Raw genomic sequence first — 15,572 nt, 5'->3', positions numbered from 1 at the left:
GTCGGCCTACAGGGGGATGTGGCCACGCGGGGAGGGTGGAGTGGTGGGGAGGGGGTGCAGGAAAGCCTAACTGGTTGTTTGTTTTATAGGCATGGAGGCCTGGCATCATTATGTAATTGCTAATTAATCGTGTTTATTAATGTCTGCGTGTGTTTATCTCTATGTGTGATTAAACTGTCCTGAATAAGATGCAATAGCAGTTGGAAGGGACTCTGCTGCACCTCACTTCCTGTCTCCTCCGTTGCTGGGCGTCTCCCCCAGTAACCCGCACTCCAGTTTCAATTCCCCCCAAACCGCCCAGTTTATCCTCCCAACCGAAACCCCAACGTTATCCTCATTTTTTCCTTTGCGCCATAATGGCCGCCTCAGTTTTGGTTCCCCTTGATGTCCCCACCCTTCCTCCATCATTCCCCGAAAAGGGGATTACATAAAACCCAATTCACAGTCACCCATTACGTCATCTGCTTCTGCCCACAGTGACAATAACATCCCAGGGCTTCCACATGAAACAGCACAATAAAAAGCTTATTAAAAATGAATGTCTATTCAGGATGTTTCGATGAAAGCATATGCTAAGGGACTAAAGAATGTAATCCGATAACCTCACATTAAAGGTGTCTAATATGATTGCTCCCACTGCCCTGTAAGGTGTAGGTCTTAACTACTGCTTTCCAGCTTCCCACCATACATGGAGTCTTCTTACTGAGACTGATTGTCAGTCCTGCTCAGTCTGATGGATGGACTTCTTTCTGCTCATTCTGGAGGGCTGATGTCTTCCTGCTCAGTCTTGAAGTTCTGACATCTTCCTATTCATTCTGAAGATCTGACGTCTTCCTGCTCTTCTGGAAGGTCTAACGATTTCCTGTTCAGACTGAAGGTTTGACGTCTTCCTGCTCAGTTTGATGGTCTGACGTCTTCTTGGTCATTCTGGAGGTCTGACATCCACGTGCTGAGTCTGAAGTTCTGACATCTTCCTGCTCACACTGTACATCTGGTGTCTTCCTGCTCAGTCTGAAGGTGTGACGTCTTCCTGCTCAGCCTGAAGTTTGACATTTTCCTGTAGATCTGAAGTCTTCCAGCTCCTTTTGGAGGTGTGGCATCTTCCTGCTCAGTCTGAATGTCTGACGTCTTTCTGCTCATGCTGAAGGTCTGATATTTCCCTGCTCATTCTGAAGGTCTGACGTCTTCCCGCTCAGTCCGAAGATCTGGCGTCTTCCTGCTTAAAACCTAAAGACAGAAGGATTGCGAAGCTCCACTTTCATGGTCTGTATTCACACCGAAGGTTCAGAACAAGGCAGCTCTTACCCTCCTAGTGGTAAGTTCTCCAGATTGTTCTAACCATTTCTCTGGCATTGGTCATCACATTTACAGCGGCGCTCAAGTGACCCGTTAGGAAAGATCAGAACATCTGTCTGGAGGCCATGAAATTAGGTGCCTTCCCCCCCATCAGCAAGGTGCAGCTGACTATGACAGGGCATAGAGCTCACACATGGGTTCCAGAGAGGAACATTTCTCCACACAGGCCGCCAATCCAGACAGCACTGCACTGCCAGTCCCTTGGCGAGATCACATCTGCATCTCACTGGACGCTCATCAGTGTGCTGCATTCAGGTGGACAGTCTGCTAAAGGTGCTTCATCATTCACAGGTCCATCTCCAGGACTCCTTGCAGGTGCCCAGTGGGACTGTATCCATTTAATGATCATGATGCAGATTTGAATGCTCAGTCACGGGGTCTGACCTGCCTCTTATTAACAGCTGCTATGACTGTCATTTCAGTTCCTTATGAAGAGAAGCCAGACCTTCAAAAGACATACTTTTCTAAAACAGTTTTAATCTTTATACCCTGCGGAGTTACATGCTTCTCTCATAAGCATCACACTGGCATCAGTCTTTCACCCTTTATTTCTGCACGACTGTAGTATTTAATGGGACATGATCCCGATCAGCTAAACAAAAACGGCAGCTTCGAGGTGGAAGCCATGTCTGCTGAAGGAGATTGGCACGGTGTAGAACTGACCCTTGTAAATTGTACTGTGATGGGGGGGGGGGGCACCACTCCCTGTAAGTGGCAGTGGTTCGGGGTTGGTGTTCGCACGCCGTCTGCGGTGAGGATCAACACACGTGTGTAGGCCAACGAGGAGGAGAAGTGACCATTAGCACGGCTAAATCGATCCTGAGCCGTGGATCTGGGCCGTGTGTTAAGGGCAACCACACAACCCAGGGGAAAGGGCCATGCCTGTGTCTTCATCTTATAACCATTTATCCAGCGCATGGTGGCGGGGATAACTTTGTTTTTAAGTAGATTCAAAGATCTTCATTATATATTGAAAGAATAAGCCTTTCATACTTTTACCCCATATAGGGTGTCTGTGCGCGTTCAGCTCCCAGTAACTATGTGCTACTCAATTGTGAAAGATGGGTGGGAAGGTCTTTCATACTAAGAAATGATGAAATATTAAATTTCTAATACAACGGTCAATAATCTTGGTGTCACCTCCCAGGTACGGTAAAGGTCATCTGCTCAATATTTGGTGACAGTTTTTCACAGGTAGGTGAACCTTGGGGCCGCTCTCCTCTGTCACTATGGAATTCCGTGCAGTAATTTCCTTGACATTCTTTTCCCCGTTACTGTTTATTGCTGTCCATTATTTATTGTTACTGTCTATTAATGGGGATCTATTAATTAATGGGGATGCATTTGCTGTTTATTGTGTTACTATGTAAACTTGGATATTCCTTTGGAAATAATAAAATACTGATCTATCAATCTATCTGTCTGTCTGTCTGTCTGTCTGATCTAATCTTTACCACTCTGTTTCTTGTGGAGCGGGGGGGACAGAACATTGTAAATGGCGTTACAACTTTAACATAGAAAAAAAAAGGCCTTTAACTCTATTTGCTCCAGGGCCTTTGCCACTTTGGATAAATCCCTCTGTTAAATAAAATGTAAAACATTTAAATAAAGAGCACAACCGAAGGCCATGCAGTTCACCGTTCCAGTGTCACATTGCCGTTCAGCTTTCCGTGTTGTCACACATGGAGAGGGTCAGAGGGTCAGGGATCACCTTCACCACATGTCCGGCCAAACACACCCAGCTATTGACATTTGACAGTCTGCCGGTGATCTAACCTGTTTGCCAGGTAGTGTTTCAATGCTGTGCTTCCTCTGTTTTATTTGGTCCTTCAGATTAAAGAAGAAGTCCCAGTCTGTGGATATAACCAGCCAGGGATACTCCGGTACCCTGGTTAAGGATAACCAGCATTCCCCGATAAACCGGCTTGTGCCATCTGCCGCCAAGACAACCGTATCAGGGGAGGAGGAGGGCCGAAATGCAACCAACTCCCAGAGAGCACGCAGCCCGCGACATAGTGACTTGAAGCGGTTCTACACCATGGGTAACTCCACGAGTCCTGGACGTGTGAAGGGCTGTGTGTGGTCAGAGCTGTGGCTGTGTAAACCAGCATCTTCTGGGGTCAGTTCCAGAAGGGGCTTCGCTACTGTGCCCTCGAACGGGGGCCTTAACATGAAGTGTGGCGGTAAAATTGCAGGGTATAGAGTCAGGCAACTCACACAAGCTGACATCTTAGCATCAGTGTGGAGTGAGGCTGCAAGAGACCCTCGCTTGTCGGTGCAGTCAGCATCCATTCCTAGCGGTTTTCTCTGCAGAACAAGATGCTCCCCCATTGTGGCGGGATTTTAGTGAAACTCCCCCCTCAGGGAGACTGAGAGAACTGGGATGAAACAGGAAGTGTTTCAGCCCAGGGGTATTTTAATTATACTGAACTAGGCAGAGATGGACAGACTGTTCAGAGGGCAGGTGCTCAGAGAAAGATGTGTACTGAGAGCACAGGCTCACCCTCCAATAGCTGCATTCCGTAGTGATCACATGACCTTGTTCAGCTGCGTCTCCATCATGGCGTTGGCCTCCATCTCTAGGGTGGGGGTGTGGCACCATCTCTGAGGATGACAGATCCACATTGAGCTGATCCCCAAACCTCCATAGGTCTACAGCACTCCCCCCCCCCCCCCACCAGGAGAGTAAAGAAAGGAACCTGAACCACAGGATCTTTGCAGGGAGGTGTCCCTCTGGGGTCCTGAGTGTCCAAGCCCAGGAGGTTTGCTCAGGGGGGCCGAACAGTAAATCCATGCGAATTAATGAAAAGTGAGCAGATCCTCAGAGTTTGGAACCTTTGCTGTCGCCTGCGGTGAGCAGTGCTGTCGACTTCTGTGATGAACACTGACAATTCTTCAGTAAATTGGAATGTGATGGAGAAAAATGAAGGAGGCATCTGTACCCTAATGGGTATAGATGTGTGTTTGGCTTTATAAAGGAAATTGAGTCATTTACACATTTCGCCGGTGGTTATTGCTTATCGTAATCCATTAGGACCGGGGGGAACAAATTTCTAACAAGACTGCCTATGTGTAGTACACAGGGAGTCAGCCAATGGCACGTTTCTGATAGAAGAGTCACGCACGTCTGATGGTGGGGTCATGGTAGCTGAGCCCTCATCAGAACTCTGACGATCCATTTCAATACTACATGCTGATACTAATGGAAAATGTTAGATACAATTCAGTTTAATCCCTGCTGGGACCCCTGGTTAGTGCCTTTCTGCCATGTACGACAGAAACAAAAGTCTGCGATATTTTCACTGTGAAGAAAGTAATCAGACCCTGGAGCAACCAAAACGGTTCTCGGAGGAGTCTGCGTGGAGAACTCGGGCACAGTCCGACCACAAGCAGCCTGAGGCTTTAGCACAGGGGCGGCCAATCTTATCCAGAAATGGCCGCTGTGTTTGCGGGCTTTTTGGGGTAACCTTTAGGCCAGCTGTCCAAACAAATGTGCGCGGACTCTTCAGACAATCAGTCCTCTAATTAGTAATCTAATTAATGAGTTGCTACGAAAACCCGCACACACAGCGACTGTTTCTGGATAAGATTGCCCACCCCTGTTTTAGCAGGACCAAGATTAGAAACAGGGCCCAGACAGTTACCCACCCCAAAAGTCACCAGAAGACAAAAGAGTCATCAGGCTTCACTGTGTGTCATACTCTCCTACACGCCTGCAGACGGTTCATCTTGACCCGCTGAGAGACGGAGTTAATACCTCATTTGGCTCTCGTGAGCTATGACTCACAGACCAGTTTAGGGTTATAACAATAACCCGTCTGATTCATCCATTTGTCTGTCTAGGAAGATCTGCACTACCAGGTTAGGTTTGAAGGGTGTCTGTCCTGCTCAAGGTCAAAGTAGGATGTTGGATTCTTGGCTCAGTGAGAGCAAAAGTTGATGGATAGGCTCCATTTGGGTTCAGCACATCTGGTTTATTCCCGCATTTAACTAGCAGTGTTAATTTAGTCATGGAATATGATACTGCAAGCGTTGCCTTTATTACATGTATAATGCAGAAGCGCTTATCAGCCAGTGATTAGGGGAGTGACCCCTGCCGTTTTCAGTTTTTCAGTGTCCTCACTATCGATGCGAGGTCTCTTTAACTCTGCGAGACGTCGCGAGGCAGCCAGATAAGCATGCACTTAATAACCAGGAATTTCGAGTACAAATGAGCTCTTCTGCCTCTTTGGAACTGCAGTACCTCTGGTAGTCGAGACGGAACCGCAGCAGAACATTTGGCGATTCCCCGAAGTTTTAGGGACATGCAAACCAGACGCCAGGAGTTACTTGACAGATTCGGCAGGGGACCTGATACAGGACTGCATTTCTGCGACGTGTTAGCAGCCTGTGATCCCATCAGGACATCAGTCACCATCCAGAGGATGACTGACAAGGAGCCGCTCCCACGCCGTCCGGCTTGCAGTGAGGAAACGCTCATTATTTTTACTTTTTGGGTTTTTCTTAAGAATAACTGCTTTGCTTGTTAATTCCTTTTGACTGCAGAGGTTAAACCAATTATCCTTTTTTCAATTTAAACGAAAGGAGTTTAAGTTTTAAACGTTAGAAATTGTTTAAAATGATTTGCCGCGATTATAGTATTCGGTTTAAATATGTTCCATGCTGTAGACCATCGTATTGTTTGTACATAATGTCATTTCAGCTGACCGCTAAGCACTGGACTGAATTAATTAATTTCCTGGTTGAACTTTTAGGTTTCACTTTTAGCAGATATCATACGTCTGTAAAATCACATGCTGGTTATATTAATTCGCAGTAGTCTAATGAATCAAGCGACCTAAAATGAATCATTTTATGTTTTAATTATGCAGATAATATTTCTGCGAATAACGTGTCGGCTGGGCCATAACTTATTGTTTTATTTCTTTTTGACAAAGCGTGGCTGCTATATATAGTCCAAGGAAGTAGGAACTGGGGGGTGGATTTGTCCTCTTAAAAATTTTTATTTGACTTCATTCATCCCCCAATAAGCAGTGGTGCCCCCTCCTCCAATATTAAAATTTGTCCTACGCCGTTGATAATGACACACCTGTGTGACAAACTATATACTTGAAAAAATTCATGGTTTGATTCCTCTTATCAGTCCAGAGTACCCAGACAGGAAGAATCAGAGGTAATAGAAAGCAGAAATGAGTGAAATGGATTAATACTCGATATTAGAGATAGACAGATCGATACCTCCATGTTCATTTTCTGATAGTAGAACGTTATTTACGAATTTAGTATTGGTATTAGTATCGATTAGAGGTGGAAATTTCAGGTCCAGAAAGTAAAATTCCAAGACCAGGATTTTGTTTCAACCAGTCAGTTGAGCATAAAGAGTCAGAGTCACAGAGTACTCAACTGGCTGGTTGAAACAAAATCCTGGTCTTGGAATTTTACTTTCTGGACCTGAAATTTCCACTTATTCAGTCACGGCTAGAGGTCTGAAGCGGCTCACTGACAGCTTACCTAGTTAAGGTTACAAAACACCTGATAATTATGACAACTAGCGGCTGGAGAGCCGTATAGAGTGCAGAAAAGTAGGCGTCTGCTTAAAAGGTCGTTTCCAAAATCGCTAAGGGATCTGAAAATCGCCAAGTGAATATTTTCGAAACCTAGCAAAACGTATCAGGTCTTTTTAATTTCAGCAAAAAGCGAGACACGCAGCCTTGTTATCATTGGCTCTGGTAGTCAAGCTATTCGTCGTGTCAGCTGGGAAACCACGTGGTCCGGCAGATGACCCGAAATACCGTTTGCTCAGGAGTCACGAACATTTGAACCATGGCGCAAATCGGTTTTCCCAATGGAGTTTAAAATCGACGTCATCCTGCGTCTATACCATCTGTGCATTTTCATTGATATCCATCATCCAATTTAATCAGTGCAGGGTTGTTGAGTTTGCTCAATATGCATTTCAAATATACAATTATACGTAGTATATTGTATTTTAAATTTGTTTTCATTTTGGATAACTGATTATGTTGGATAACTTTTCAATACCGGAATTTATCCATCCAGAAAATAGTAACTCAGGATTGATGGCATCATTTCTGTTCTATTTGACAAGGACATCAGCAGTTTAGACCACTTACATTCTCTGAAATCCTATTCCGAATCAGCAGTGAGATCAGTAGTGTAGTGTGCATTAGTAAACATTTCCAGCAGTGAGGTTACATATAGCTTTGGTTGAAGTGTATATTTCTGTTGAGGACTGGATTACTGTAAACAAACTGTTCACAGGATTCTTGCACAGGGTTACAAAGTCAAGTAAAAACCATCAACTCCATGCTGTGTGCAGAGATTAACGAATCTGTGGGAGAGGACACCCCTGACCAAACACTTTCAGGGTCCCACTGAGTGAGCCCTGGGCCTCATTGGCCGAAAAAGCCAATGAGGTCAATGTGTATGTGTGTGTGTGTGTGGAACAGAGAGACTGCTGTGTTGTTATATCTTTTATGCAGATACTGTGAAGCTGCACCTTCATGTTACTCTTGGAAATTGCATTCCCATTCTGCAGTAATTTAATAGGGTTTATTTAGTACAAGACATTGTAGCACAAGTGAATGGCCTCAGTCCTGTGAAGCAGGGGTGTCACCATATGCAAGACATGACTTTAGCAGTGAAAAGTCGGACATATGTTAGCTAAGTGACAGATCTGCCCTGATATTGCATGAAACAGGCAATCCTGTTCCTGCAGGGCCTCTTCCCGGTCAGGCTCAGGTAGTATTTAACAGGCTAATAATGTGGCAGGTTGAAAGCAGTGGAGGTTGTAAAGAAGACTAGAGATGCACCGATCCGATATTCGGACCGGTATCGGTGCCGATCCAGACGTATTTGACGGTTTCGGCGTTCTGTCGAGTTGAGCTACTTTGTCGAGTTAGGCTACCGTAGTGCTAGTCGATAGCCCTAACCCTAACCTTTACCCTAACCCTAACCTTTACCCTAACGCTAACCCCAACTCGGTATATGTGAGCATAGTGACTCCCGCCTGCCGTGACGTCATGCACATACCCCTTACAGTAGGTGGAGCGTAAGAACAACAGATAAGAAGGTGACGATTTGGAATTACTTCGCACTTCTAACAGCTACTAGTAGCACAACGATTTGCAATCTATGTAAAAGCAAAGTTTTGAGAGATGGGAGTGGCATGTAGTGTTCTGTGTACAATGCGCGCAATATGAAAAAAGCAATGGATGATTTGGGAGTCAGTAGTTTGAGCTGTTTTGCACACTCGTTGCAGCGTTTGATGCACGAGGGGCTGGTATCGAAATAAAGTGTAAGTCATGCTGTTGGCCCGCAGTGTTTCTCCCATTGGCATTATAAGCATTCACCACTAGTGTATAGTCACTTGGAAAATATGAAAAATGCCTCAAAGATATACAAACGAGGTGGAAAAGTTCGTTATGTGTGTTTCTAGTAGCCTAATTACAGCTTTTTGGCGAACATTTTTTCATCGGTATTTACAAGTTTAATGATAATAAAATACAAAGTACAAATATATATTACGTGTATTAGTTATATTAAAATATGAAAATAATATATCGGAATCGAATCGGAACTAAACAATTTGGATGAAAATATTCTGGCAGGGGGTCCCCAGGAACAGGACTGAAAACCACTGACATAAAAACCTCAAACTGCCCATCCATTTGTACCCATCCAATGTGAGCTCATAATGAACCTGGAGCAGGTACCTCAAATCCCCCTAGATGTGATGCTGGTCCATACACAGGACACACAGGGGAAGGCAGCAGAGCACCCAGAGGAAGCACACGTGAATTCAGGGAGAAGATGCCAGCTCCACACGCACAGGGAGGGCCTGCATGGTGGTCACATACACTGTCTTGGAGGTGGGAGGCCATACCGCTTCCCACTGATGCGTGACACCTCACAAAATCCAAAAATGAATCGCTCCCAGAGCCTGTGCTGTTGTATGTTGATTGTGAATGTCACCAACTTGTTGTATGTTGCATGATGTATTCTCTAACTGGTAAATACCTTCAGACCCACAACATTGTGTATGTTGGCTGGGTCTGTGCAACAATCCCTTCACAGTAACAAATTCTCACTATTGGGCTGGTCTGCACACACAGCACATGTGTCCCGCCTGGATATAATTCCGGTTTGGTTCTGATTAATGTTCTGATTAAGGCGGATATATATTCTTTTGATGGGCCTTCAGACTTACTGCGGTTGTTAGCTTTTCTGCCGTCCGCTGGTCAGTCAGGTAGACATCTTGTGTCCCTGTTCCCTGAGGGCAGGGAGCTTTGCTCCACATCCGTCAAGAGAGGGAAAGTGCAGGAGTCAGCGTAATGCGCTCGAGTCCACAAGGCTCCATCGCATCCAGTCAGCAGGCAGGAGGTTCTGCTCCTGCTGCTCTTCGGACATTAGGTCTGTGTCGATCTCCCCAGGTTGCGAAAATGTAGACAGGCCGATACTAATCCTCTGATAAGCTTAGCGTTGTTGTTCTAAGCTCTGCAGATGGTGAAATTTGTGTCTTTGTTGATTTGCAGTGCCGCATTTTGGATGCTTATTTTGAAAGCTTCAGTTTCCAGCCTTGAGTCCTGTACGGTTGCATTCTTTCAGCACATCAAACTCAAGATACTGAGACTGGGGTAATACTGGTCATGATATTTGTGTCATGGCTATAACTCTTGGCTTAGCTCTCACAACTCTGAGAGGAATACTTTGTGTGTATGTCAGGCACAGAGACAATAACCGAAAGATATATTGTTATCTAAAAATATTTTAAAGTCCATTTTGAGATGTCTGGACTGTAACAAAAGAGGTCTGAGATCCTAGTGCAAAGTCAGCGGGTTTAAATGAATCGTAATCTGAGCTAACAGGCGGAATCGAAATCCAAGAATTGTAGGTCGAAACACAGGCAAAAGGTCAGAAACAGGGTCCACATCACAATCAGCAAGCAGAGTCAGAAGATAGGCAGGGTTCCAGAGTGCAGAAGGGGTCTCACAGACGGGGAAAGAGTCAGCCAGGCTAGCAAAGAGCAACCACCATACCTCACAAGGGTACTCTTTTAGAGAGATCCTTACTGCATATCACTCTAGTGTATTGACCTGACGTGCTACAAGCATATCTAGTAATGAGTTGAAGCAGCATGTGGCCTGGTGTCATTATCAAGAGGTAAAAATGACCTGGTGAATAGCTTATCGACCCGTCAGCCATCTTAACATGCGTGAGACTTGACTTCAGGATATTGTAAATGATTTTTAGATACTTTGATATATCTCAGTTTGTCCCGGTTCAGAAGTTTCTCACCCAGACAGACTTGCAGAGATAAGAAGCTCGTGAAATGAGCTCATGAAAAATACAGACACATCATACTAGGGAGGATACCTGTGTCCTAAAAGGGGGACTGAGGCTTAAAAAGAAGGACAGTCCTTAAAAGTTGTTGGGGGGCGTTAGGGGTTCTATCACACACATATTACGGAAGCCAAGAATTGTCTTGGCATGAAAAAAAATCTGGGAAGTCATTATTCACACTCACACACATACCTCTTAATGCTAATTCAGCTCTGTGGATTTACGTTGTGTCTAAGCATATCTCTAAATGATTTGTCATTAAACAAGGGTCATTTACAGGCATTGTTAAATTGTTCTTAATTGCAGTTTCTCCCATCCTGTGAAGATATATCTTAGTTCAGACATATTTCTGCATATCTGAAGATGTGCAACTCCATTCTCACTGACTTCAAAGAACTTTAAAATACCCCGAAGGTATTTTGAAGGTACTTCAAAGTCCCTTACGGATGCTCTTTAAAATGCCGCGACGAGGACAGGCAGCTGTAATTGGTGCCTTCTGGTTCTCCCGGCCGCATCCTCGGTACGTGTAGGAGCCTGTTACAGCTACAAGGTGCAACTTCGCTTTTTTAGAGCTGGAGAGAATACGAGAGTGTGAGGATATCAAGAGGGGGGCTGGCTGTCTTTCTGAACATGTAGACTTACTGTATTTTTCTCTTTTTTTACATGAAGGCATATTCTCTCGCCTCCAGACTCTGAGCGTGACGCTTATGCCTAGTACACGCAGGATGTCAACAGATACACAAAAGCCCTCAGAGATACAGTCAAGGAGGTGCATATCCGTATGAGTCTGTAGGGAGCATCTGCTTCCTTTGCCATGAGAGGAACGCCATCCTCACCATCTGGAGCTGCGACTGTTAAATTCCAACTTTAAAGGAGTAAACGGCTAAACGCGTTTCGGAAAACCGTTTTCCCTGCCCCCCCGCCAAGGATGTATCATTAATATCCCAGGGATTCTCCATCTCTCATCACTGATTTTTAATTACTCTTCTACCGGTGGATACCCAGTGCCATTTGTCGTTTAGTTTGTACCGCTTTACCGTCATGATGATGGAGCATAGGGTGCTGTTCTGGCTTGTGATGTAGCCTCACTCCTCCCAGGGGTACAGGGCTAAATCAAGTGTCCAACCTGGTATCCTACCAGATGCAATTTTTCTTAACATAGCAACAGATTAGAGCAGTGTTTCCCAAACCGGCCCTTTGGACCCACAGACAGTCCATGTTTTTACTCCCTCCCAGCTTCCTACTGGCAGGGAGCTTGGAGAAGCAAAATCATGGCCCGACTGTGTATCCTTGAGGACCAGATTGGGAAGCACTGGACTGGCCCTGAACCTGACACCTGGACCTGGGTCCTCTGCCCCCCACCATCCATGATTCCTTTATCCTCATCTGTAGTCAGTCTCCTTTTTTCAGTTGCCCTCTACCAGCCCATAAAATCCCCCCTCAGCTTTTATCCTTCTACCACGTGGTTTTCTGGCCTAACGAAAGGAGCGTGCCCTATCAGGGGTAAAAGAAGCCAATCAGCTGTGCGTTGTTTGCCAAACAGCACATTTGTGAATGTCTCCCCTGTGCTACCCTGCCTGCTAATCAAGACCCACGTAGCCCCACAGTCGGCGGTTAGAGACAATAAACCCCAGCGGTGCCCTGTGGGGGTGATGTTTCGATGTTTTTCTGAAGGGGCTGTTGTCTCCACCTCGTCCTTTTACATCCAGCCTAACCGTATTCAGAAACACGTCTGTTGGCCGTGGACGTCGATAGCCTGCTCCCCTGGGCTTCCCCGCTGAGCTAACACGAGTATTGATCCTCTCGCTGTAGCCCCAGCAGATCACATGACTCTGCCATGGCCATTTGAAGGGGCCTCGGGACTTTCTGCTGGAGGTAAAACCCCACTGCTGTGTTGATCAGTCAGCCTCTTATTTCTCCTGTGGAGGATTTTGTAACATGCTTTGAAAGAGGATAAACAGCTCATACAAACCAAGCAGCCCCAGAGACCAGTAAGTTCAGCCTTCTGGGTCAGTCTGTGTTTTCTTGCGAGGATGACTGTTAACATCGTAAGCTATTTCTATTTTGTCTTATATCCAGTTAAACCTGGGTCTAAGATTGTTGGTCTGGTAAGTTTACCAGTGTTAGATGGTGTACAACTTTTTAAGTGGAGTGTTAAGTGTTACACAGTGTCTGTTGTTACCGGGGGCACTTTGGGAACTCAGGGCTGTGCGAATCATAAACACCCCCCACCCCCCATCTGTAAAGGGGAAGCCCTGTTCTGCCTTGGTGGTGCCATCTCCTCTCAGCTCTGGGCAGGCTGACACAAGAGAGCGAGCAGCGGGAGGGGAGCTGGGGGGAGACAAAGGGAGGTGACAAGCTCCTCACTGCTCTGCTTTCAGACTCCGGGCAGAAGAAGGAGACGAGACGTGCGGCGTTCCAGAAACCCAAAGGCACCACGGAGTACTGCGTGAGTATATGCCGAGTCGCCCAGATCAGAGTATCCCTCGTGAGTATATGCCGAGTCGCCCAGATCAGAGTATCCCTCGTGAATATATGCCGAGTCGCCCAGATCAGAGTATCCCTCGTGAATATATGCCGAGTCGCCCAGATCAGAGTATCCCTCGTGAGTATATGCCGAGTCGCCCAGATCAGAGTATCCCTCGTGAGTATATGCCGAGTCGCCCAGATCAGAGTATCCCTCGTGAGTATATGCCGAGTCGCCCAGATCAGAGTATCCCTCGTGAGTACTCGCTGAGCTGCCGATTTCAGAGTATACCTCGTGAATCCATACCTAGTTGCCCAGATCAGAGTATCCCTCATGAGTACATGCCGAGCTGCCTAGATCAGAGTATACTGCATGAGTATGCACCAAGCCACCCATCTCATAGTAAACTGTGTGAGTATGCATGAACTGCCTGGCCCAGAGTATACCTTCTGAGTATGTGCCAAGCCGCCCAGCTCATAGTAAATCGCATGAGTACACACAAACTGCCTGGCCCAGAATGTACCACGTGAGCATGCACAGAGTCACCTGGCTCAGAGTATGCAGTGCGAGTACAGGGATTCCAGGGATTCTGGCAGTTTAACTCACTTGTTTATACACAGTTATGTTTAAAAGATGATGCGTAAACTGCAGAAGATTCCCTCTTCCTCTCTCAGCGAACTGCGCCTCGAGGGTGACGCTCAGTCAGCAAGAACTTGGGGTTCACGGACGGAGCAGTCTGATGCTCCTCTTCATCTCTCCATCTTTGTGGCCGTTTCTACACACATCGCTTTGTCATTCTTATACGATTGACCTTCCAGCTGCGTTGTCCTTTCTGCTGATCTGATGCACTGGCAGCGGATGGGGGTAGGGCTGCCCAGTAGATACTGATTCCCCCCATGGGTCTTCTGGACCGGGTTACAGCTGTGAAAAACGAAGGGATGCAAACTTGGGTTCACCTGAGCCTTAATCTTAATCTTAATCTTAATACCACAGTGCTACCATATTGACTGTGAAGGGCTGTTTGTGATGAATGGGATTTTCCAGCATCAGGAACTATCATTACCATTTTTGCAGAGGGGGCTGAAGTCAAACTCCCGACCTTTGGGTGACTGCGCATCCCAGAAGACAAACTCCCAACCTTTGGGTGACTGCGCATTCCAGAAGACAAACTCCCAACCTTTGGGTGACTGCGCATCCCAGAAGACAAACTCCCAACCTTTGGGTGACTGCGCATCCCAGAAGACAAACTCCCGACCTTTGGGTGACTGCGCATCCCAGAAGACAAACTCCCGACCTTTGGGTGACTGCGCATCCCAGAAGACAAACTCCCGACCTTTGGGTGACTGCGCATCCCAGAAGACAAACTCCCGACCTTTGGGTGACTGCGCACCTCAGAAGTCAAACTCCCAACCTTTGGGTGACTGCGCATCCCAGAAGACAAACTCCCAACCTTTGGGTGACTGCGCATCCCAGAAGACAAACTCCCAACCTTTGGGTGACTGCGCACCTCAGAAGTAAAATTCCCAACCTTTGGGTGACTGCGCATCCCAGAAGACAAACTCCCAACCTTTGGGTGACTGCGCATCCCAGAAGACAAACTCCCAACCTTTGGGTGACTGCGCACCCCAGAAAAAAGGAAAATTGTGCACAAGCCACAAAGCACATCATTCTGCCATTTCTGCCCTCCCTCGCTCCACTTGATGCGGCAATCAGACGTGACCGCGGTAATTTCAGGTCTTCGGGCAGGAAGCGCGGTGTTCTGTCAGAGCGGGCTCATTTAGGGCTTTGTGAAATACTGCCAGTTAGGAGATAACGAAGTGATGTCACCCAGGCTAGCAGCAGGGAAAGTTGCTATGGAAACCGTCGACTTTAAACCCTTGACTCTGAATGCTGCAGCTTTCTTCTCTTTTCTGCTCAGATCCAGCGCAGTGAGCAGCTCGGCATCATGGGAGATCTAGTAGTTAGTGTAGTGCAGTGTGAGAGATCGAGGGCACTCCTTTAATAATACTTCAGAGTAACCTCTCAGATCTGCAGGAACAGCCTTGAGGGTGCTAAAAATGGCTGATTACCGTAGTGAGCGCCTTGATTATATCTCATGCGGAATGGTATCAATCAGTTACCTTCAGTGTTTCTGTGGCATCTTCCTCAGGGCTGCTCAAAGCCCATGTGGCACCCTAGGCAAACTACAGCAACGAATTGGCACCTTCCCGCTCCCCAGCAACTACCCCAACCCCACCCACGAAGTAAAATTAGGTGGTGAAACTTGAAGGGGCCCCCTGAGAAGATGGTGCCCTCGACAGCCACCCATGTCGCCTGTAGGATTGACCAGCCCTGATATTCCTGTAGAAGATAGTTTATCTGAGAGGGTTCTGGAGTTTATCCAGAA

General features: G+C 46.5%; 1 protein-coding gene across 2 annotated transcripts in view; it reads left to right on the top strand.

Annotated features, from left to right (window-relative positions):
• Positions 1 to 15,572, top strand: part of oxr1b (oxidation resistance 1b) — a 50,842-nt gene that overhangs the window by 18,883 nt on the left and 16,387 nt on the right. For both annotated transcript variants that reach the window (XM_048994150.1, XM_048994149.1), the window contains exons 3-4: positions 3,190 to 3,398; positions 13,101 to 13,168. In XM_048994150.1, coding sequence (XP_048850107.1) covers positions 3,190 to 3,398; positions 13,101 to 13,168 — 277 coding nt within the window. The remainder of the gene's footprint in view (positions 1 to 3,189; positions 3,399 to 13,100; positions 13,169 to 15,572) is intronic.

The sequence above is a fragment of the Brienomyrus brachyistius genome, chromosome 23 (genome assembly GCF_023856365.1).
Source record: "Brienomyrus brachyistius isolate T26 chromosome 23, BBRACH_0.4, whole genome shotgun sequence".
Taxonomy (NCBI): Eukaryota; Metazoa; Chordata; class Actinopteri; order Osteoglossiformes; family Mormyridae; genus Brienomyrus; species Brienomyrus brachyistius.
Note: the sequence above shows the minus strand (reverse complement) of the source record. Positions and strands in the feature narration are given on the sequence as shown.